This window comes from Pelobates fuscus, chromosome 3 (genome assembly GCF_036172605.1).
Source record: "Pelobates fuscus isolate aPelFus1 chromosome 3, aPelFus1.pri, whole genome shotgun sequence".
Lineage (NCBI taxonomy): Eukaryota > Metazoa > Chordata > Amphibia > Anura > Pelobatidae > Pelobates > Pelobates fuscus.
Window position 1 is genome coordinate 338,455,330 of NC_086319.1, and position 25,805 is coordinate 338,481,134.

Here is a 25,805-nt window from a genome sequence, read left to right on the forward strand (position 1 = left end):
AGCATTCAATTGTGAAGACACATTGGTTAACCCATTCAGTGTCGGGCTAGTGAGAAATGTGCTTCTTAACTGCCTGGCACAAAAGAGGCTGAGCCAGATCAACATAGCAGGTAGATCGGGTAAGCCTCTATTTTTTTTGCATCGGTGATTCAAAACTTACATTAATAATGTTTTAATATGGCAAAGGAGCACATAAACAAAATGTACATTAACCCCTTCAAGACCAGCAAAGTAACAGGGCTGGCAAAATAATCAAAGATTTGCCAAGATGTGGTCCTGAAAAGCTTAAATAACAAAAAAAAAGTGTGAATATTTGAAGAAGAAAATAAAAACAATATATGCTGCATGTGCCAGATGGGTACAGACCCCTTGTGACACAAAATATACATGTAACCCTTAAACTGCCAGAGACCACTATTTTGAGGATAACTAAGGAAGGCCAAACAAAAATATCACCACAATATTTTAAAAGCCTCTCCTATAAAACAGATATTATTTTAGTTGTATAAACATGTCCACAGTAATATTCTAGGTTTTTAAGGCATTTTGTAATTCTCCTGAGTGACACCCTGAACACTATGAAATAAGGCAGTCATGTAGTACTGAGACTGAAGAAGGCACAGATTATTAGAAAACTGTGAATATTTAAGTTTTTGAGGATTAAAGGATCAGTAATACGTTTATATTAATATTTAATATATAAGAGCACACCAAAAAAGACAAAAATATGCAAGTTCAAATTCATGAGACAGAAAATGTCTGGCTGGCATATTAGATGCTGCATGAAAACAAACAATTAAAGCCAACATTACGGTCTCATTTGCTGCATGATTATTTCAGCCAATCAGGAATTTCAAAGATAAGGAAAAACTATTGGCAGTCCCCTGTCTCCTGGAGAATGCAGGCTTTTTGGGATAAAAATGAAAGAAATCGGTTTCAAAGATTTCACACATATTTTCTTCTGTCTTTTATAGGAATTGAACGTAATTTGAAGCATTACTGATTCTTAAATCCTTCACAGTTCATCCTCCAATGAAGATATAGACAAACCTATATTTATAATTGCAACCTATTAGTACAGGTTTTGCAAATAAAGTTAACAGATACATTATTTGTAAAGGAAATCAGTTCATCAAGGTTGAATATGTAATAATGCCAAAATACCCATATCTACTGGCAGTCATATACTGTGTAATTTAGGAAGTTTGCATGCCATTACCCAGAATGCTAATCTACAACCAACCAGTGCCATTTAAATAATGTGTTACCTAGAAAACAGATTATGAAAATTCACTGGTGTGGTGTTAGATCACCAATAGTTACACTGAATATACTGTTTGGAAGCAGAGCTTTAGAAAACTGTCTATCTTGCCTTTACAACTCCTTTGGTAGAACATTCATAACACACATAGCATCAAAGAAAATAAAAAATAAAACATTATAGGAAGTATTTCTGATGGAGGCTGGGGAGACGTACAAACACATACAGGTAAAGCAGCGAAATGGAGTTCATCATTTGACCAGCTGAGGTAGACATTCATCAAAAAGACTGGTTGACATCCCTTTGCAACAAAGACAAATGATTTAAACCAGTAGAGTTCTAATCCACTCGCTCTTCAGTAAGTCAACCTTCAAGGCGAATAGATTTACTCAAGGGAACATTCAGCTGAAGAAGTGAGATATATCGGTGGGAGAAACCAGATTCCACAATCATTTGTTGTTGAGGGTTTTTTTTGTGTGTGTTCCGTTCATTGTCCTTCGAACAGACATTAATGCTTGGTGTATCCAGCATGAAGGGAATGGCTTCTTGAAATATTTAGGAGGAAATGAATCTGATGCACTGAGATGTAAGAGGGTTCCTCAGCAACAGATCCAAGTTGGTTATCATTCATTGCTTACAACGGAGTCATTCACACACTGGTGGCTGGTGAATGAATCTGATTTAGGCGGAGTGATGCTTATAACGGAATATGGATGGATCTCATCATTGGATTCATGAGAGAACCTTCCTGAATCATTAGTTCCATGACTTTCCTCACTGTTACCAGAATGTTCTGTATCTGCTGCTATGCTCCGTCTCATCTGAAATGTGCCGGGGTGGCCTGGAGATGTAGGGGAGCTGTCTTCACCTATTAATACAGTGGTGCCAGGATGATACAAGCATGAGGTTTTCACAATTCTTCTTTTGGGCTGTGAAGAAAAGATATTTAGAAAATGAACTAACCGGCATGGCATCTGGCTAACAATTCCTTCCCCAGGCATACGCTACACAATTACCTTTTCTACATAGCCTTTCTGATTATTCATGAAAAACAACCACTTCTTTCTTGAGTTATTTTTAACAATCGGTCCATTACTATTTATAATCAGATCCGAGCCACCCTGGAACAAAAAGATGACTATGATCAAGTCATACTTTACATTTTGATTTCAACACATCACTAGACTAAAAAAGAGTGTCTTTGATTACACACAGTCTGAAAAAAACTCCAGCTATGTTTCTCTAATATTTTGAAAGTATTTCATACCAGGAGCATCAATTTCTAAATGGAATTTAGAAAGAGAAGGGAAGATTTAGGATACCAGTGATCAATACATAAATATAGACCTTGTCCAATGAGAACAGAAGCTGGATACAACTGTTCAAAAATCATACCCACACATTACTAACTGTTAGTTATTTCAGCTTACTCGTACTCTTATTTATTACCTATTTTCCAAAATCAGACACAACAGTAAATGAAGTACATTATTATTTACATATTCTTAATACATCATGACAGCAGTGGAATTGTCTGCTTATTATTGAATGGAGTTACTGCATAAACGGAATAGTCATTTTCCTCTTCATCAATAAACACTCATGATGCAGTTTGTGGTGTAGACAGCATGAGATGTCAACAATTGCATTCTGCATTCATCAATGACACTGTCATCCTTTCTCTTCTCACTTTACTCATCCACATTTAGACCCAAGACAGCATTGCTATTATTAAAACACATCAACAAAACATCTTGCAAAAATGCAAGAACTGTGAAAATCCTTACCTTGGAATCTAAGAAGTGGTTAGTGTCCACATCAAGCGCTACTGGCGTTTCATTTTCCTCGGGTTGGTTTAAGGCCTTCCTTTCCTGTGTTTCGTGTGATATTAGCACTGCCGCTCGAGGGAGTAACTCGGTTCCTTGTTGTGCCATCTTGGCTATGGAGGCTTTCCTGTGTATTACAAAGAGAAGAAAATACGCCTCACATGAAGCATTCAGCATTTGTGATTTTCTGATCACATATTACAGTATACAGATGAAAAGAAATTCAAACTAGCCCAGAAAAGCATTATAGTTATAGAGGATTCGGAGGTTAATTCAGGATTAGTGTACCAAATTGTGCAATGACAAGTATGGAAAGGGCACATTGTAATATTCATACCTTTCTCCCAGATTATTAACATGTAGAACAGGCGGTACGTTTATGTAATGAATCAGACAAGAAGTGGTAATGGAAAACACAAACATCATGCTTAACCCCTTAAGGACACATGACGTGTGACATGTCATGATTCCCTTTTATTCCAGAAGTTTGGTCCTTAAGGGGTTAAGCAAATTTGCAAAGAGGAAAAAAATTCTAGTAATTCACATTGATGGAACAAGTGTGATTTACTGGCATTAAGGACACATTAGAAAAGTGGGTGGCAGAGGAACTCACCTGGCTTTGCTGCGATAAATAAGTATGAGCACACATATTAAAATGCAGGTTAGAGCAATGCACACACCAACAACTATGCCAGTCATTGATTTCTGGTCCAAATGATAGTAGCCAGAGTAGTCTGTAATAAAGATGGAAAATTCACTTCAACTTGATTGTTATGGTTCTAGCGTTAAATGGCGCTCAGTATTATATATGGCAAGAGATGGTATTTACAACATAATGCTGTTTAAAGTTTATTTCTGTGGTTTTGTTAAGATTTCAGTCATCTACCTAATTATAAAATGTCTCTTTGGTTTGTTAGATAATTTGAACATTGTCTGAAACGGACTCATATCCTAAAAAGTCCGTTATCATAAACAGAAACTTTCATTTTCGTCCCCTGGTTTACCACTCATGAATGTCTCTTGTAGTAAAGGAGTGTGGCTCTATTAAAATGGACAGACATCAATAAAAACTAAATATGAAAGAAAGGGGGAAAAAAAGGGGGTCCGACGTGGCAGGTATACAGGAGGTTCTGCCCAAACTTGATGTTCCAGTCCATCAAATCCATGAGAGTAGGTTGAGAGTTGGAAAGATAAACATTTTCCCTACCTTGAGAAAAATAGTTTCATCTAAAAGTCAAGGACATGCCAAACCTCTAGACTCTGGATAAAACCCAGAGCATTTCCAATTTTGGTAATCACACAGCTATAATAAGTTCTGTTTCCTAAGGGTTTATTTTTCTAATAAGTAAAACTTACAGTTTAATCATTTTATAGTAGGTCCTGTACAGAAAATATTTATAGACTTAAAAAAATTGCTATTTAAATAAACAAAGTTCTTTATTATCCTTGGATGCCCTGGAGGGCGATTCCCAAAACCAGGAATTGTGAAGAGTTGGAAAAGAGGGCAATATCTGAATTGGAAAAATTTCCCAGACCAGACATTTTGGCATAAAAACTGCTAACCCCTTTTTCAGTTTCCGCAATTCCCAGTTAAGTGAATAGCCTCTAAAAGGTGACTCCATTTTAATATTCTAATATTCCTATAACATTCTGTCATTCGTAACATACAATAATTTTCATATCTAGAATTATTTTTATATCTCAGGAAGAAAATGGAATAAGCGGGCATTCACTTCTGTGTTCCACTGGCTATTCCCCACACTGACCTTCACTCCTAGTAGAATCTAATAGATTTGCCTTCAAGCTGGTCTGAATTGTCTCCTTGGGTTGAACCACAAGCTCCACAGCGTTAGAGAAAGGCCCCTCTCCAACTACATTGGCAGCCGATATCTTGATAAGATAAATATTCCCAGGCAGGAGGTTTTCAAGCAGAGCCATGGTGATTGCACCTGGAAAGCACAAATTTAGTGTTATTTCATACATCACATTATAGTTATTTATTAAATATTTAATTATTGTGGAGTGCACTAGGGACTTAATTACTAGGCTCCTTCTCACCTCTCTTCCTATAACTAATGCTGTAGATGGTGTAGACTGTATACAGGGTGTTTGCGAAGATTGGAGATGTGGAACACTTTACACGCGGCAGAGACACAATAATCTCACAAAAGTGTCATGTAACAATGCAATATTTAAAAATAAAAAAGCAGCAAAAACGCAGGAAACAAACCCTCCGTCACAGAATGCCTGTATACTTTACAGTATACAGATTGATTCCTTTATGTGCATATATGCACAGAGTACGGTATTTGTATACTTACCATGCACCTAATGACTGCATTCTATGTACATGCATTTTGTGATAGAACTTTTTGTCAGTACGGCTTTATAATATGGCGAAATGCACACTGTGCAGCTGTGTTTCCAGGACTATCTAATTACAGAGGAATGCCTGCGGTAGTGAGCAGACACACACGTGAAAAGCATTGCAGCACCAGCACTATGCCTCAAGATGGCAGCACTAACTGCTTAGTTTGTGCAGCAGAATTAAGTATGGGTTTACTTAGAGGTGTTTTCTAGCCTCTGGTTGGCCAATTTTTTTATTTAAGTTTTTTAGTTTGATAACCCCAGCCCTTAATTGGGAACATTATTAAAACACCTCCTGACCCAGCATACACCACGGAAGCTCAGTTTTTTGAGTGCCAGAACCTCATCTTTCAGATCCCACACACAGATGTCAGCCTCGGATATCTTTCAAGGCTCCTAGGGAGTTTATTTACTAATGGCTTTAGCTCCTAACTAGTTAAATGGCGTACACTGAAATCTACGTTGCAAAATTAAAATTAAGGACTAGTTATTTAGAATGAAATTTCACAGTTTGTTTTTCTATTTCCCATTATTTAGTGAACAATTGTTTGTCTCTTCAAACTCCAATACATTTTATATATATATATATATATATATATATATATATATATATATATATATATATATAAAAAAGAATAACTAAAAAAATAATAATAAACATTTTAGGCCTACAATTCGGATATAAAGAAACCAAAAGTGTGTAAGCGCTATGGAATATGATCCCGACAAATAAGCAGCACTAGAGACAGTTATACACAGAAATGTATATAAAATACATTGGGTGATTAGGCTCTGGTACATGTGATTTCTCTCCCTCATACCCTTATAATGTGTTGGCACTTATTCAGATAGTCTGCACTATTATTTGTGTTTCTCTCTATTTACAGATCATTTAGCGTGCTTGTTTTTGGTAACTAAAATTCGGATATGTTCATAATCTCCAGCTCTATTTTGTTGTAAAATTTGCAATTCTCATGTAATCAATAACCACAAATCTATAACCATCATTAAAAGCTTTTTTTTTTTTTTTTGTCATTGTAACCACAGACCTGCATATGTATTATTGAAAGGAAATTCTTAAAATGTCAACAGAATGTCTTTATTCTAAAAGATTTCCGGACATGTAATTCAGTCTCCCATTATATACATACTTAGTGTGTCCCCAGATTTATGTTTGTATCCTCTTACTAGCAAGGTGGAGTCACTGGCATAATTATCTCCATCCACAGGGGATATATTTTATAATACTATGGATGCCGAGATAGTCAGGTTTTAATCAAGTGAAGCCCATCTCTAACACCACCTTTGGAAATAACGGATCTATCAAACAGACATGCCTGTCTGTGATCATTTACAAAAGTCAATATTTAATAATTGACTAAACGACTCAAGAACAAATAAGAATTAGAAATAATCCATTAAACAGAGCTTTCTATTTATAGGAATAAAGTGTTTATTTACTATTAAGAGTCAAATCTTTAAAAAAAAATCTTAACCCCTTAAGGATACAACTTCTGAAATAAAAGGTAATCATGACGGAATATATCCGTCATGTGTCCTTAAGGGGTTAAAGGTAATCAGTTTGTGTACCTATAGGGCACACCAACAAATATTTTACGGGTTATCAGTTTCTTTCTAATTGTCACCATTTCTTAAATTTTTAAAGATCCTTCATATTCTCTGCAATGGGGAAGAATATTTTATTAACTTTAAAAAAAATTAAACTGGATGGAAACAGATGTAGAATGTACACTCCCCATAAGATGTCAGAGCATAATCATATGTTAATAGGATATATATATATATATATATGCTATTGTTTGTTTTCCAAGTCTTTTTTTTTTTTTGCGACAATTTTGCTATCTATGCAAAAGGCTGGAGTGTTCATTTACTAAATGATGAATCCTGGTGAATTTAAAAGCAGCTTTCAATTCATAAGAAATCAATGTATAGTAAATAAAACCTATAGTTAATAAATGCCATAGAATGTAAGCCTGTTTGAGCAGGGCCCTCAACACCCTGTGTTCCTGTATATCCATTTCGTTAGTCCACCCATTTTATAGCGCTGCGGAATTTGTTTTACAGTTTATGAATAATAATAAAATTCTATTTGTAGCACCAGGTAAATTCTGTGTCTGTGTAAAGAACGTATGCATCAATTCTGTAGGAACTACGTAACATGCACTATGCGTGTCGCCTTTGGGTAAAATAGTGTTTACGGCCTCGGCAGTAGGTAAGTAATTAGTATGGAACTGATCTGCATCAAAGAAAAAACAGTGACAAAAAAATCCTAGCTAAATATACTGTGACATATACTATCCGAGCTCGGGCAGGAACTAATAGACATCTTATGAAGTGTTTGGTGAACACAAGGCTTTATACAGCAGCTGTGTCTTGTCCATTTTGACATAAGCTCTCCGAGAAGTGGCCCTGTGTTATAAAACTGTCATGGGACTGGATACTTCACAGGCTTGCAGGCTATAAAACAATGATCAAAATGCCAGCTCAGAGACTGCAGTCTGATTGACTTCCATTGGGAGGGGAGGGGGCTATGTCTAACCATGCATTACTTTTCTAGGGTTTAAATTAAGAGAGAAACACATGTTGAAGCCCCAAGAGTGCTCCAGTCAGCAAGAGTCCATTAGTTCATTAATACATCCACAGCTCTAGCATTAATGGCGCTTAATTGCAATCCATCCTAACGATTTATAACAAGGTGAGACAGAGAACTAAGCAGGAAATAAGAAAATAAATAATATTTATTAAGTGGATTGTGATACGTCTGGCGAGTGATGCTCGTTTTGTGCAGATTTAAAGGGACACTATAGGTACCCGGAGCACTTCATCTCATTGTCTCTGTCCCCTCAACCCTGCAATGTAAAATATTGCAGTTTTAGAGAAACAGTAATGTTTACATTGCAGGGTTAAGACTGCCCCTAGTGTCTGTCTACCGGACGGCCACTAGAGGCGCTTCCTGCAGTTTCACAGAGTTTAACGCTGTGAAACTACGCTGGACGACCTCGCCCTGAGCAGGAGGATGTTCAGCTTCTTGCAAATCCCCTTAGGAAAGCATTGATTCAGGCGCTCGCCGCACATGCGCATTAAGGTTCACCCTTGCACTAATGTCTGAGGAGGTGGAGACAGAGCCAGCACCATGGCCCGATGGCAGAGGGTGTAGTCCTAACACTAAAGTGTTCCTTGAATATAAGTATATGCACACTCTTGTTGGTGAGCACACTTTGGTTGGAGTGAACACTCAAATCAGAGTGCAAACATGCACACTATATAGTATTGGGTTTTATGGCTGTGGGGTTCTGTGATACAGTCACAAACATGGAGTACTACTGAGTTTTATTGCTACAATGCCCTAATACACACATGCAAGCATTATCACTGTGGGCTTTATTGCTGTGGAGGTTTGTGGTGTACACACAGCACAACGCACTTCCAATAGCTAGTGGTAAAAAGGTTGGCTCTATGGCACAAAATTTTTTTGTTGTTTAAAACTATGCATCTGACATCATGCAAACATATCTGGACAATAATTTGCATAATTACGTTAATTGTATAGTTATAGTTTAGGAGCCCAAAGTGTCTAAATCATATTAGCCAAACTCAGTTTAATCCGTGCTTTTCACTGCATTAGTGGACACCGATAAACAAAATCCCACTCCGAATGCAGTTCAAAGTTTCGTGGGACAGAGCCTGAACACAATTTACAAACAAACAGATAACACAATGCAAGTTACCCTCTCTGTGCATTATCTGCCACTCTCCGCCAAGCCAGGCTTTTCTCGATGCGTACAGGATTGTGTAACGAGTCACAGCAGTGTCCATGTTTTCCGGGGGCTTCCAAGACACCAGCGCAGTGTTCTCTTCAATCAAAGTCACCTTGACTCCCACAGGAGGGCTGGATGGAGCTGCATCATCAAAGATCAGTAACACACTCAAGCAAAGTACAGCTTTAATGTAATTACACCAAACCATAAATTATCAATACATCTGGAGACTGTTCATACATGTTTTCTAGCATGATGAACACAGGGCAGCTATGGTCAATGTGTTTATAGTGACACATGTAAATGGATGGCCTGATGAAATATTTCACCTTGTTAGCCTGTCAGTTTAAATAACCCAGCATGCTTTTGTTACTTAACTATTTAAGCACCAAGGAATGTGCAATTCAGTCGAACAAACTAAATTTCTACTTTAAGAATAAATATTTATGCCCTGGGAATTGGAAATCAATTTTTTTAAGACTCTCTAATTAAGGAGACATTTAAGTTAGTACAATATACATATATACCAACACACACACACACACACACACACACACACTAACTCATGGCAAAAAAAAGCTTGTGATATAAGCACGCACACAATCACCTTAGCTCCCTTCCGCCATTTGTGCAGACACTGTTTTATGGGACCACTGGGACAATTAGCATTCACTGGGCTTCAAAAGTCAATGGCTTTGATAATTCTTACCTTCTGGGAGGGTGGAATAGTAAATCACAGGGCTCCATGGGCTCGACAAGTGGTCCACATGCAGCCTCACAGCAAATTCATACTTTGTATTAGGTTCAAGATCATGAATTAAAATATGCTGTTCTGACCTGCAAGACAGCATCGTGTGCAAGCTCAGCATACAGTAATGACTTGGTAGTGCGAATCTCACATCACAGGCATTGTGTTTAAACAAACCAAAACGCCACAAGCACAAATACAACCGGGTTACCACAAAAGCTCAATGTGTTTGATTTCTACAGCTGTGCACGAAATAGCTTTAAAAACAAGTATTTAAAATGAATTAACTACTTACATATTTTCCACGTACTAATTCTGCTACGTTAGCGATATCGATAAAAAGGTTCTGACAGCCATATTTTGGAAAATGTCTGGCTCTAGTGAATATGGTCTTAAAGTGAACTTCTTATGGAAATCCGACTTTGTGGAATCCAATAGAGCAACAACTTTCATCTATTGTAGTAGGATGTGCAATACAATTGTATAACATCAAAACATTTTATACACATGTGATACACACTTGCATCTGTGTGCTTCCAGAACGTCCAATATGTCATGGCAAAATATAAAGCACACAGCAAAGCATTCTAAGATGTAGCACAAAGCATTGTGCAAGAAAATGGGAATAACCAAAGCTCAGATGTAAATTGGACTTTAAACCTCAGAATCAGAATAAGCCATCAGCATTGTACATACGTTTGTAGGTAGAGTACCAAGGAAGCATTCTGCAGGCCCACGGGATTGCAGCGGACAGTGTAGTTAATGGCTTGGCCGGAGGAAAAGGCTGGACGCCCCCAGTGTAGGTAGATTGATGATGAACTGTTGGCAGTGGCGTAGAGATAATGCGGAGGTGGGGGAGGAGGAATCAGATGTTCTGGGACAGCTGTTTTGAAAAGAGATAACACATTTTAAACTCAGTCTCCTTCTTCTGCAATAAGATATATTATCTTAGGGATTTAATCAGTAAACAATGAATCGTTTTGAATTGTAAACCAACTTTGCAAATCAAGGCCAGAATAGTAAAAAAACGTTGCTATACTGGTTTTGATTGTCCACTTTTATTTATTTTAAATAAATCATCATAACTCACTGTTTATTGAATAAATGTCTCAGAGCACTGATTCCCAAACCAGTCCTCAAGACCCACCAACAGTACAGGTTTTGTCAGTATCTCCATTGGAATAAAACAGGGAAATACATAAATCCCGGATTGTTGGTGGGCAATAAAGACTGGTTTGGGAACCACTGCCTTAGAGGGTAAGAAAAGGGTGAAGCTACTTCCAAACCCCATGTCATCTGTAGGCAAATGCTTCAAAAACAACATGTGACCAGTGTAGCCGTTTATCATAGCGTTTGCCGCACTGAAACCATTTCTATTCTGATAGTAACGACATGTTACAGCAAGTCACACTTGGATTGCACATAAAGGTTTTTGCTCTAAATCACTTGCCAGGCATTTGGGGCTTCAGGATGCATCACCATCTAATGAACCTTGTGTTAAAAAAAATAAAAATGTTTTTATCCTATATCCTTGCCAGATATTTTAACGGTTTCGAGAATATTAATTCATTGATGTATTTTGTCTTTGATTTCAGAAAGTGGGGATTAATGTATTTTTAAATCCTTCTCAATAGTTTACCTTCATCTAACTTTGCTCTGTGAATCTATATTACAGTCAGAAACCAGTCACTTTCAGACTTTACTTTTGTAAGCATCATGATTCATCTGCCTTTGACTTGCTGAGCGTCATAAGACTTACAATCCAGAGGAACTGGGGTGCTGGAGGCTATGTTACAATAAAGAATCCAAGAGCCAAATAAAACTCAGTGTCTGCTAATTTACAACCGCGGAATATAATCTCTTGGAATCAAATGAGTTAAATTGCTTACCAACACAAATGGGAGTGCTGACTGTCTGGTCGGCTTGGTATCCCTCATCCATATTATTATAGGCAAGTAATCTGACGTGGTATTTTCTGCTGGGTTCTAGAAGGAAGATAAATAGAATGATCACGTGTTACAATAGTCATAACAATATTCTACTTCAATCTGCTCTTTGTATTTTGGCTGGCCACACTCCCTATTGGTTAAATCTTAGTCTAAGAGATCATAAGGCCACACTGTGTCTCTCCCCCCCCCCCATCCCCCATTATTTAAACATGCATACTTCAGGGCTGCATTGGGCAAAATGAATATTTCATACAACTGTCTATTTAAACATACCCTTTGTAAAAATGAGCTGTTCTAACCCATGTGCCTGCCTTTGATAAGGAAAAACACCAACATTCTCTACCAAACAATGAACTTGATACACATTGTTGACAGGAGAGCGGTAATGGTAGGCTTTTAAATTATACATGAATAAAAAGGTATTTTTATGCCCCTTTCAAACGCCATTATTTGCAGAACGTGAGAGGGAGCCGTACAGACAATATCTTTACTACCTTATTTCTCTCACAGGCCGCTGCTACAAAGCTTAGGCTTGGTAAAGATCAGTGAATAAAAGGAGTGCAAAGACAATTTATCATCTTGTCAAGGGAGCCTTAAATGTTTCTCACACTTTCACAGAGTATCCAGGAACAACAGCTCTAAGGCCAAAAATGAAGAATAATCAGTTAAGGGGGTTAGCACGGTTTCTGTTCCCTTAACCTCGAAATTCTCATTAATCAAACTGAAAACACAATCTAATCTATACCGGGGCAAATACGAAAGGATTTTTTTGTAGTGAATTGAAAACTGAATTGCATAATTAAGGCCAAAATAGCCCATTTGGAGACTGTCTGCATGTCTGCTATTTTAACAGATTGGTCTAGTTTGGCCTGAATTTTGTAATTTGGTTTTCAAATTGCTAAAATTTGGTGTTTAGTTAATAAACCCACTCAAGTGTCCAATTGTTTTGTTTTATAAAAATAAGTTTAACCTCTAAAGGTCTCAACATGAATCTTTTCACCTCTTTATACACAGAGCATGTTCTCCAGGTTTATGTACCCATAAAAGGAAAACAGAATGGTTGTGTCAATAAAAAGTACACGTCTGATCACTGACAAATCCATCCTCAAGCAGTAAAAAAAAAAAAAAAAAAACATAAATAAAAAGGTACTTACTGTCAGGTCCTTGATTTTAGCACAACAGAATTTCTAATTAAATGATAGTTATTGGTTCTGCTAACGAGGCTTTAAAATTTGTTACAGAATTTTAAGATGCTCAGTTGCCCTTTTGGGTCATCCGAATAGGTTTTCCTGATTCGTTTGTGTAGACAATATTCAGACGAGCTGAACTACTGCCTCGTTGAAATTTGTTCAACGGAATTGCAATATTTTTTTTCCAGCCAAATAGATTAGCTGAACCACATTTTGTGCCATGCACAAGTCTAAGTCAGACTAGCTCCTGGATATAATATATCTTAGACCCTAGTATAGCAAGTCATCTTTTTAACAGTGGATCCGTCTGATGTTCACTTGGAAAGTAAGTTACCAATGTGGTAAAAGGCAGAACTTAGAGCAATAATTGACTGACTCCATAGTAGAGTAAATATACTATTAAAATCATGGTAATACCTAGGTTCCCCTTTAAAACACAATTCCTTTAAAAAAAAAAAAAAAGAGCTGATGTATTTTTAAATATAGAATATGGACATTAAACATCTTGTACCATTTTGAATGTTTCTACACAGCTCAGAATGGGTTTACTTAGAGGTGTTTTTATAATTAATTAATCAAAATAATCACCACAGGCTATCATTTTACTGTCCGCATATAAATTCCATATGCTGTCTGCTGGCACCTAATATATGGTCAAAATAAGGGAATCAAACAAAAAATTATTTCCCTTCGAAATCTACTTTACTGATTTCCTTAACCCTAGATATACAGTATCTCACAAAAGTGAGTACACCCCTCACATTTTTGTAAATATTTTATATGTTTTCATGTGACAACACTGAAGAAATGACACTCTGCTACAATGTAAAGCAGTAAGTGTACAGCCTGTATGACAGTGTAGATTTGCTGTCCCCTCAAAATAACACAACACACAGCCATTCATTTCTAAACCGTTGGCAACAAAAGTGAGTACACCCCCAAGAGAAAATGTCCAAATTGGGCCCAATTAGCCATTTTCCCTCTCTGGTGTCATGTGACTCGCTAGAGTTACAAGGTCTCAGGTGTGAATGGGGAGCAGGTGTGTTAAATTTGGTGTTTTCGCTCTCACACGCTCTCATACTGGTCACTGGAAGTTCAACATGGTAACTCATGGCAAAGAACTCTCTCAGTATCTGAAAAATATAATTGTTGCTCTACATCAGGCCTGTCCAACCTGCGGCCTCCCAGATGTTGCTGAACTACAACTCCCATGATTCTTTCAATTAAACAGATAGCCAGGGAATCATGGGAGTTGTAGTTCAGCAACATCTGGGGGCCGCAGGTTGGACAGCCCTGCTCTACATAAAGATGGCCTAGTCTATAAGAAGATTGCCAAGACCCTGAAACGGAGCTGCAGCACGATGAGCAAGACCATACAGCGGTTTCACAGGACAGGTTCCACTCAGAACAGGCCTCGCCATGGTCGACCAAAGAAGTTGAGTGCATGTGCTCAGCATCATATCCAGAGGTTGTCTTTGGGAAATAGACGTATGAGTGATGCCAGCATTTATGCAAAGGTTGAAGGGGTGGGGGTCAGCCTGTCAGTGCTCAGACCATACGCCGCACACTGCATCACATTGCTCTGCATGGCTGTCGTCCAAGAAGGAAGCCTCTTCTAAAGATGATGCACAAGAAAGCCCGCAAACAGTTTGCTGAAGACAAGCAAACTAAGGACATGGGGCACTACAGTTCATTGAGGGCACTGGGGCACTACAGTTCATTGAGGGAACTATGAATACCAACATGTACTGTGACATACTGAAGCAGAGCATGATCCCCTCCCTTTAAGGACTGGGCCGCAGAGCAGTATTCCACCATGATAACGATCCCAAAAACACCTCCAAGACGACCACTGCCTTGCTAAAGAAGCTGAAAGTAAAGGTGATGGACTGGCCAAGCATGTGTCCAGACCTAAACCCTATTGAACATCTGTGGGGCATCCTCAAATGGAAGGTGGGGGAGCGCAAGGTCTCTAACATCCACCAGCTCCGTGATGTCGTCATGGAGGAGTGGAAGAGGACTTAAGGCAGTGCTGCAAAATAATGTGGGCCACAAAAAATATTGACACTTTGGGCCCAATTTGGATATTTCCACTTAGGGGTGTACTCCCTTTTGTTGCCAACGGTTTAGACATTAATGGCTGTGTGTTGAGTTATTTTGAGGGGACAGCAAATTTACACTGTTATACAGGCTGTACACTAACTACTTTACATTGTAGCAGAGTGTCATTTCTTCAGTGTTGTCACATGAAAAGATATAATAAAATATTTACAAAAATATGAGGGGTGTACTCACTTTTGTGAGATACTGTACATGTATAAAATATACCACCTAGTTATATCTTCACTATGGCTTAAAGGACCACTCTAGTGCCAGGAAAACATACTCGTTTTCCTGGCACTAGAGTACCCTGAGGGTGCCCCCACCCTCAGGGACCCCCACCCGCCGGGCTCTGGAGAGAGGAAGGGGTTAAACTTACCTCTTTTTCCAGCGCCGGGCGGGGAGCTTTCCTCCTCCTCTCCATCTTGATCGCGACGTCATCGGCTGAATGCGCATGCGCGGCAGGAGCCGCGCTCGCATTCAGCCGGTCGCATAGGAAAGCATTTACAATGCTTTCCTATGGACGCTTGCGTGCTCTCACTGTGATTTTCACAGTGAGAATCACGCAAGCGCCTCTAGCGGCTGTCAGTGAGACAGCCACTAGAGGATTTGGAGGCTGGATTAACCCTCATTATAAACATAGCAGTTTCTCTGAAACTGCTATGTTTATAAAAAAAAAAAGGGTTAATCCTAGAGGTACCTGGCACCCAGACCACTTCATTAAGCTGAAGTCGTCTGGGTGCCTAGAGTGGTCCTTTAATAGTGGCTGTTTGTTACACACACTATTTACTTTCCAAGTGAACTTTAAACTTTGACACCTTTAAAAAGATTATCTGCTACACTGGGGTCCAAAATACATTACATCTAGGATCTAGCCTGCATTAGACTTGTGAACAGCAGAAAAATTAGTCTGGAGTGAATCAATTTGGCTGGTAAAATTTAGATGGGGCTGCGGTTTAGCTCATGTAAAACTCAAGTTTAGAGATCTGATTCCTGTAAGCTAACCTGTCCACTTCCGTAGACTAACACAACAATGCACCACAAACAATTCCAGGACAATAATGTTTATTTTAAACACCGCGATTATAAAATATAGATGAAAATTAAACTTCCACACTGAACATTGCTGCCAAAGGAAATCCATTAATTATTCAAGAAAGGAATCTCACAGGAACTACTGTGATTAATTTTCTCTAGTAGAATGTGAATCCTACATACTGCAGGGCTGCACTATTCATTTACCTCCTAACAGTATGTACAATTGATAACTGCCAGGAAAAATATGTCAGAGGTGGTGACACTAAAATCGGAGAGTTTAAATTTCTTCTCCAACTTTGCTAGATAAGGGTTGCTACCAGCAGATGTCACTGCACACACACACACAGACACACACACAGATCAATAAAAAGGTATCGGGCATTCATAGGACAGAAGTATATCTACTTTCCTTTTTATTACATGCTTTGTTGAGCTTATTTGCATATGCCTACCCAGAATCCCTTGCAGTAGTGAGAGCAGTGTTAAAGTGAGATTTCTGTGGGAAAAGCAAGTCTTATGGCTTGGCTGGTGTGTGTATTTGTGTTTAGCAATGTATTCGTTTTTATTCATATAATAGGCATTACAAAATTATCAGTGCTCTGCTCAACTAACCGCCACGCAGTAGGCACTTCCTACAAGCACTGTCCAAAAATGTATGTTATAATTTATTAACAACATTCCTTTCAATCTAAGTCTGGACAAATCCATTCCTGAATTCTGACTACAAAAACCAAAGTACCGTATTTTTCGCTCTATAAGACACACCTGACCATAAGACGCACAGTGTTCCTTACTACCCACTCCCCTCCTCTGTCCCATAGCGCCCTTAGATTAATATGAAATGTTGTAGGGATAAAATTCAAAGCATGCCACCTGCAGCTTAAGAACCCACTATAAAAGGATGGGCCTAAAATGACTCAGAATTTCTATTTGTGGGGAAAAATATATATAATACGGATGTAAGATTTTGTAGCCAAGAATAGAGCTCAGTGGTGTGTGAGAGCTCAGTGGTGGGTTAAACATACCTGTATGTTAATAACAGTGGATATTTTAATAAGTGCACATCTTTATATACATACCAACCAGGTAGGTGTTCTTTTGTAATAAGGGCTGTACCTAATAAGTACCTAAACCCCTGTTCTCAAAAGTCTACAACATTTGTTGCAAAATGTATTTAGTGCAGAGTTCCAAAACGTAAAAATGTCAATAATGTTTAACCCCTTAACCCCTTAAGGACAGAGCTTCAGAAGCTTGTCTTTCACTTAATGACAACGGCATTTTTTGCATTTTTTGCTATTTGCGTTCAACTGCAATTTGCATTTTACTAATTTATTGCACCGACACATATTATATACCGTTTTTTAAAGGACAGAAAGGGCTTTAATTTGATGTAACACATATATATATAAATGCTTATTTATTATAAAAAAAATACAGAAATATGCAAAAAAATGAAATTTTGTGTGTTTTTTTTACAGTTTTTGCAATAATAATGTGTACATAATTAGTGCAGGTTAAGGAAAGTAATTAAAAATAAATTCATTTAGTTGTTCTGAATTACAGAATATATAATGTGTCTGGGATTTTAAGTTTTTTTTGGTAGTTACAGGTCACAAAGCACAAGGAGTAAAATACACTTTTTATGTGGAGCGATTTTAGAATTTGGTATGTTTGTCTTGTAAGCTTAATAGCCATAAAAGAAAACAAAATTGCCACACAAAAGTATATATTTATATAAAGTAGACACCACAGGCTATTTACCTAAGGTTGTTTTGACACTTTCTACGTAGCCATTTTACCGCCAACCTCTGCTAAATATTGGTGTAAAATTGTGTTTTTGGGGGGTTTTCGCACACAAACTTATAACAAAGAACTTCTCATGTGTATTTTGTAAAGTTGGTGTGTGCTATTCCTGTACAAAGTTTTATAATGTGTTCAGTTACTTCTGCTGAGTACAACGGTACCCCCATTGTATGTCTTTGTCACTGTTTCGTGAAGCTACAGTGCCATATAGGAGACCTGTCCTTTTCAGTATTCACAGTAGAATTTTGAGAGACGGATTTAATGAGCCTATGCTTCCATTTGGGGTATTATAGTAGTTTGACTGTTCAAAAAAACCCCACAAAGGCCTACCATTTGTAAAAGTAGACACTCCAGGGTATCTCATAAGGTGCATATTGTGCCTTAACATGCCCCCATTTTTTTAACATTACATGCCAAAGTATGTGGTAAAAAATAATTTTGTGCATATTTTACATACGGATTGCATTTTTGCTGGGCATTTTGTATATTTCATGTGTGCCACTAAGTTCAAACCCCCCAAATTATGCTCAGCTAAGTCTTCTGAGTAAAAGGACACCCCCATTGTATGTCTATGGCACTATTTCGTGAAGCTACAGTGCCATACAGGAGACCTGTCCTTTTCAGTATTCACAGTAGAATTTTGAGAGACGGATTTAATGAGCCTATGCTTCCATTTGGGGTATTATAACAGTTTGACTGTTCAAAACACCCCACAAAGGCCTACCATTTGTAAAAGAAGACACTCCAGGGTATCTCATAAGGTGCATATTGTGCCTTAACATGCCCCCATTTTTTTACCATTACATGCCAAAGTATGTGGTAAAAAATAATTTTGTGCATTTTTTACATACGGATTGCATTTTTGCTGGGCATTTTGTATATTTCATGTGTGCCACTAAGTTCAAACCCCCCAAATTATGCTCAGCTAAGTCTTCTGAGTAAAAGGACACCCCCATTGTATGTCTATGGCACTATTTTGTGAAGCTACAGTGCCATATAGGAGACCAAGCCATATCAGTTTTGACCGAACTTTGAATTTTGACGCCGGGCCTATGTGCAATTTCCAAGCATCTTTGCAGGTTTTAAATTCAAACTACCCCACAAAGGCCTACCATTTCTTAAAGTAGACACCCCAGGGTATTTCAAAAGGCATATTTTGAACCTTAGCGTGGGATCATTTTTCCGCTAGCTTGTACCAGGTGTAGTGGTAATAAGCGTTTTTTCTGCCTTTTTGACACACAAAGTGAGTTTGCACAGTATATTTTGCAAACCTTATGTGTACTACCACTGTATAATACTTCATATGTTGCTCAGCTATGTCTGCTGAGTACAAAAATACCCCCGTATGTACCTTTGCCAGGTATATGTGGACATCGGAGGGGCACATTTGGGACACAGCCATTCCATTTTTTTTCAAACTTTAAATTTTTACGCTGTGCCCATGTCCCATTTTAGAGTATTTTACCAGGCTATATAAACCAAATACCCCATAAAGCCATACAATTTCTTAAAGAAGACATCCCAGGGTATTTCAAAAGGCATATTTTGAACCTTAGCGTGGGATCATTTTTCCGCTAGCTTGTACCAGGTGTAGTGGTAATGAGCGTTATTAAATGTATTTTTTTACTTTTTAAAACTTTTTTTACTTTTTAAAACTATTTTTTAAACTTTTGTTTTGATTATTCATTTTTTTAAAGTTTCCTAAACTTTCGTAAAACTTTTTTACAGATTTAACATTTTTCTAAGCTTTTTTTTTACGTTAACCCCTAACTAGCAGTAAGCAGCACTAACAGTAAATTCCCCATTTTCCCATAACTCCCACCCACCCCAGCTAGCAAAATATTTAATTATACAATATTTAAATTAGTTAATTAAATAAATTTAACCCCTGAGGGTTAAAAAATAAATAAAAGTTAATCGTCAGGGGTTAAAAAAAAAAATTAGAACAGTATAATACTGTGATCTGTATTTTGATCACTGTAGGCAGTGATCGACTGGCAGGGAAGGGGTTAATTTTTATTTGGACTGGGTAAAGGGTTTATTTTTTTTAATTTTTTACTTAAATGTTATTAAAACTTTTTTTTTAACTTATTTTTTTAACTTTTTAAAGCTTATTTTTAAACTTTTTTTAACGTTAACCCCTAGTTAGCGTAATACTAAATCCCCCAATTCCCCACTAACTTCCACCCTCCCCAGCTAGCTAAATTTATAATTTTAAAATATTTAAATTAATTAATAAAATAAATTGAACCCCTGAGGGTTAAAAAAAAAAAAGAATTAACCCTCAGGGGTTAAAAAAAAAATCAGATCTTAGTAAAATGTAATCCCTGCCAATTGATCACTGTAGTCAGTGATCAATTGGCAGGGAAGGGGTTAATTTTTTATTAAAATGGGTAAAGGGGGGTAAAGGGGGGTGGGAGGGGTTAATTTTTTATTAAAATGGGTAAAGGGGGGGTAAAGGGGGGTGGGATTTTAATTTTACAATGTTTTCTTTCCACCAGGGGGCAGGATCACTGAAGATCCGTCTCCCTGCACTTCACACAGAACCAGGAAGTGCAGGGAGGCGGAGGTGAGTATAGAGAGCACATGTGCCCGCTCTGGCATGCTGTCAGAGCGGGCACATGTACTCTGACAGCCCGATCCGGTGCTCCCGGTTTGCCTCTAATGCAGAGGCAGACCGGAGCACCATTAACCCCGCGATCGCCGCAATTGCGGCGATCTGGGGTTAATTTTAACGGGTGACGGACGAGGTCCGTCACTCGTCATTAACGCATTCCCCTGAGTGACGGACCTTGTCCGTCACTCATCGTTAAGGGGTTAAGTACACATGCCATGTGTGACATGTCATGATTCCCTTTTATTCCAGATGTTTGGTCCTTAAGGGGTTAAATTACAATAAAAATGTAAAAAAAAAAAAATATGTTAAAAATAGTTGTTTTATAATTACAATACTTAGATTTTACTTCTGAATGTTTTAATGCATTGAATACATAATCGAGAGGAAATTAAGTCCCCACACTAGTTCCAGGTCACGCATTCAGATAACAGGCACCCCATATTTTACAATAGCATCCATATTTGGCAATTCACATTTTTGAGCTTTCATACATTAGGCAGAATCCTATCGAAAACTGGTATTTGCACCATAGACGCAAAAGACAGAGAAACAATCTTCTAAGGAGCAAAGATGCCTACATTTTCATAATTTACATCACTGGTACACATTTCACAGCACTAAATAAAACCCCCATAATAAATATATATAAATCAATGCATTTACATAGTAGAGTTTCTGGACACAGATGTTATGGGCAAGACATTGGCAGCCAAGGGTAGGATGAAGATGAGCACAGTGCGTGGACATTATGATTTTGCCTCACCTGTTAAGATTAACCTCGAAAGGCTTGTGTTTAGGCTATGGTTATATAGCAGAGCAGTGCGCACAGGGGACCCGGGGACCCGGCCAGACTGAAAGGAAGTGAGCACTTCAGTAACGATCCTAAACACACCTCCAAGATGACCACTCAGTGCTCACTTCCTTTCAGTCTGGCCGGGTCCCCTGTGCGCACTGCTCCGCTTGGCCACGCTACATAAAGGTCGGAGAAATACCAGGGATCAAGGGGGGTGGAGAGAGAGGGGCATATTCGCTCCATAAGACACACCGACATTTCCCCTCACTTTTGAGGAGGAAAGTAAGTGCGTCTTATGGAGCGAAAAATACTGTAAATTTTCAGGATCTCTAAGGAAGGATTAACTCATAGATGTAACATTTTGAGTAAGAAGGCTATGTAAAGGTATCGCATCAGTTTCAAAGGAACGGTAGATGATTTTAAATTAACGGAGAACACAGTCGGCTGGAGACTCAGCATCTACATCCTAGTTCAAACAATAGTTATTTATTGATAAAAATGCAGAGTTTTTAAAATCCTTACAGGCTTTCACAGACTTTTACAGGCACTGATAGAAAAGGAAACACCATATTGCTTGGATGTTCCAGAACCGCACAATGCCTTGGGTTAAATCCACAATAATTCATAAATAATTATAAAAGTATTCCATAATTCATAGCCTGTCCTCTCATCTCGCTCTGACGCAAGGTTTGTAGGCCTCTGCTGAACAAAGATCTGTCTTATTCTCTTGCCGCACATGGAGGCGGAGCGCTTACTTTACATGAAAAGAAATGTTATTTGCCTGCTTAATAAAAATACATATAGAAATATAAATATTGATTGCACAATGGCTTTCCAGTTTAATCGGTCTTCAAAGTATCCTCTTATAAAATATGCCAAGCAAGAAACTAGCGCAGTAAGTGAATTCCCCACATCTCCGTAGAAAGTTATTATTTTGCCTGTAGCTTAAATGATATTCGCCATGTTATGGAGTGTTAACAAAAATGGAATAGGGTCATTGAACTTGTTCATGATATTCTGTGAGTGTTCAGGGAAAGTGCCTACTTCAGTGTCACTCTAAACCAGTATTAAGTCATTCTGATCAAAATATTGACTGAAGTGTGTTTGCGATCGCACCAAGTAAGCGTGTTGGGTACATTGGGGTAAATAGTTTGCGCCACAATTTTCTGATCAGCCATCTTTTTTTATTTTGTGCAACTAGTTTAAGGCTCCTAAGTATTGTATGTAAAGGGGTTTGTTCACTAAACAATTAATTAAAAGTAAACTGTAAACTGCATTCGTAAATTTAGGCAAACATATCGGACTTGGGAAAATTCTAGGAACTCGGCTTGAATATATTAGCTTAGGTTTTGCAATTTCTGCTTTTAATTCGCTAAAATTAGTGAATAAATCTGAAGTGTAATATGAATGGAAATTTTTAAAAAAATGTTTTATTTATTTATATTTTACTTTTTATGTTTTAATATTTTTTTTATTTTTATTTTTTGCTTTGCACAATTTGTATCAAATGAAATACTTAAGAAAAAAAATAGGAGATGCACATTAATCAACCAAAATAGATAAGCTGAAGGGGTTGCGTCGAGGTGTGGAGGTTCAATCTATGGTGTGGCCAAATGTACATTCTTTTACAAGCTTTTGTGTTGTAGGGATAGTACAACCTCCTGGTCTATTGTTCTCCAAGAGTCCGGTTGGAAAACTCATTGGTCCTAATTTCTAGGGTGAGTGCACTGCCCTCAAGACTGTCCCCTCATCACAATAAAGCCTACATCATTATTCAGCTAGAAGGCCAGCAGTGTGGACCAAAGTGACATCTGGGTCAAGACCTTTGCCATAAAATCTGGGGTTGACCAAAGTGTGCTTGGGACAATTGATGTCACAGAGGACAGTTGTGGGGGAAGGGTGGGAAAATGAAAAAAAAAAAAAAAAAAACAGCATGGAAAACATAGTCTAAAAAAATGTAAATTATAAAATGACCAGAGAATCACAGATGTAACAAAACCATGCCGGACAAATATAAATATACAGAGATGGTAAAAATGAATATGTTTTAAAGGGTAAAAAGGTTTAAGATACAATGATAAATATCATCTGCTGATTCAGTTAAATATGACAGCATGTGCTTGGAGTATGACTTGGAGAAAGTACATTATAATTAGTATATTTATATGGTACTGCTTTTCATATTTTATATTTTCACTTGTAAAAAAAATATTTCTTACAAATATACAAACCACCTCGCCCCAATGTTTTATTGATGTGCACTAAATGGTGTTTGAAAATATGCATTGCTTAGCTTCATAACCCACGACTCTATAGAAATATACTGATGTAACCTATATTTAAAGCAGCACGGTCACATCATACTTACCTTTTCCTAATGGCTTCCGGTGCTCTTCCTGTTTCCTACTCTGTCTTTCTTTTTTAAATTTTTCATCCTTGTTTAACTAAATATAAAATACTTTTTTTTTTCTTAGACACAGGAACTAAATCCGGAGAAAAAAGGAGGCAATAAAAAAAAGGTGATATGGGCGACCTAGAGGCATGTAGGGGACAATAAAGTGTAGAGGAGTTGGGAGAGAGGTTAGAAAAAATAAACAAAAAACACATGCAGCCATGATAGTGCGGCTTTAAAAAGTTTGATCAATGTTCTGCAAATCAAAAGACGTTATCAAGCTTTTTTTCCCCGTGTCCAAACGTAACCTGGATGTCCCCCTTGAGGGCCTCTGTAAAATTTGACACATTTTACTCCGTGCTATAATGACTCCTTAGGCAGCTTTCATCTATGGTTTCACAACAGGAAGGTAGAGAAAAAATGGATGAGATCTGAGCATTCCTATATGTGCACTCTTTTCAGTAAGGGCCAATTATCACACCCACTGCCAAACACTCATGTTTAACATCTTCTCTGCCACAGAGGGCTCTGGTAAAACAACAGCAGACTCTCGCTTTCTTTCATGGTAAAATGGTGCGATATTAACAGAAGATAATATAATATGCTGCAGATGCCGCCAGCGTTCTAAATCTCAATTCAATCAAAACACTTTTATTCCTCAAATCTAGTGGCAAACTTCTGCCGTTTTATTGCAATCAATTTAAAGTCATTAACTGCAGAAAGGTCAGTGAGAGGATAAAGATCACTATGTTCTGGACACTTTTATATATAAGAACTTCTTAACCCCACAGTACAGCACTGGGGGATAAAGATAAAAACGAATACAGAGAATATTGTACAATCAACTATCCAATGCCAAAAGGAACAAATGACTAGTCTATGACACTTTAATTGTTATTGCAGTTTTAAAATGCTAAAGTATACCAAATATTGTGTATTAAATATTACCATACATTTCATATTGTATTAACTCCTAAATGATTAGCAAAGGGTAAAGACGGTTAGGCCAATCTCTTCACAAAGACTTGCCTGGCATGTTGCTGGTTCCTAAGGGGTTAAAATGTGTCCACTAGAAGCCATTGTTAAAATCAATTTTTTCCCCTCCTAAACACTGTAACGTGAATTTCCCTTCGTATTCTAATATTTGCTGGCCCTTTGTACAAGGAATTGGATTGCAAACAATTCGTTTTCCAACCTCATTGTCAAACTGTGTGCATTTATCTCACCCAAGGTTATGAATCCCTCAAGCTAGAAAATTATTTTAATTTCCAAACTAAAAAAAAATTCTTTTAAGATGTCAGGGGGCTCCTAGCGTTATTCTGACCTCTTTGTGCAGGAAAATAAAAGACCCATCTATCACTTTCCATATAGGGTATTTTTTTTTTTCTTATGGGGCAGAGTTTCACAGGGAGAAAAAGCATCTGTGCTTTTGTGAATATCTGTGTTTGAAATCATTAAATCCTTTTCATAGGCAAGTCTTTTTTATTGATAACATGTAAAATAATGGAAATATTATGTTGCTATCTAGACATATATTGATTGTAATGTATCGTATATTAATGTGTTAGCTTCAATGTTACAAAGTATAACAAAGGTATTAAATAAGGGTTAATCACCCAAGAGCAGCTGAAGAATCTCACGATATGATCTGCCAGTCCAACTTAACCTACCAGTTTTGGACTAACGAATTATTTTTCCAATAAAGCACCTTAAATACCACTGGCAAGCCATCCTAGCTTCACAATCTAATTCTTGAAGACCCAATTCCAGCAAGGAATGCCCTACTTATTTATCAACGACTCTAGAGACCCCTGCTAATGAGCAGGACATTCCATGTCAGCCTAGAGTCGCTAATGGTTGGATTGTTGCAATGACATGACCATCATCTTACTTTGTAAGCAGAATTATTTGTACATTGATGCTAACTGAAGAAGTTATAATA

At 37.6% G+C, this 25,805-nt stretch overlaps 1 protein-coding gene across 1 annotated transcript in view; it reads right to left on the bottom strand.

Moving 5' to 3' along the window:
* Positions 1-1,183: 1,183 nt before the first annotated feature.
* The window catches only part of PRTG (protogenin), a 116,413-nt gene continuing 91,791 nt past the window's right edge, over positions 1,184-25,805 (bottom strand). Inside the window, exons 12-20 of the mRNA XM_063445703.1 lie at positions 11,871-11,966; positions 10,678-10,864; positions 9,943-10,070; positions 9,204-9,374; positions 4,854-5,036; positions 3,701-3,821; positions 3,049-3,214; positions 2,278-2,382; positions 1,184-2,190 (exon numbers count right to left, since the gene is read on the bottom strand). Coding sequence (XP_063301773.1) covers positions 1,885-2,190; positions 2,278-2,382; positions 3,049-3,214; positions 3,701-3,821; positions 4,854-5,036; positions 9,204-9,374; positions 9,943-10,070; positions 10,678-10,864; positions 11,871-11,966 — 1,463 coding nt within the window. The 3' untranslated portion in view covers positions 1,184-1,884. The remainder of the gene's footprint in view (positions 2,191-2,277; positions 2,383-3,048; positions 3,215-3,700; positions 3,822-4,853; positions 5,037-9,203; positions 9,375-9,942; positions 10,071-10,677; positions 10,865-11,870; positions 11,967-25,805) is intronic.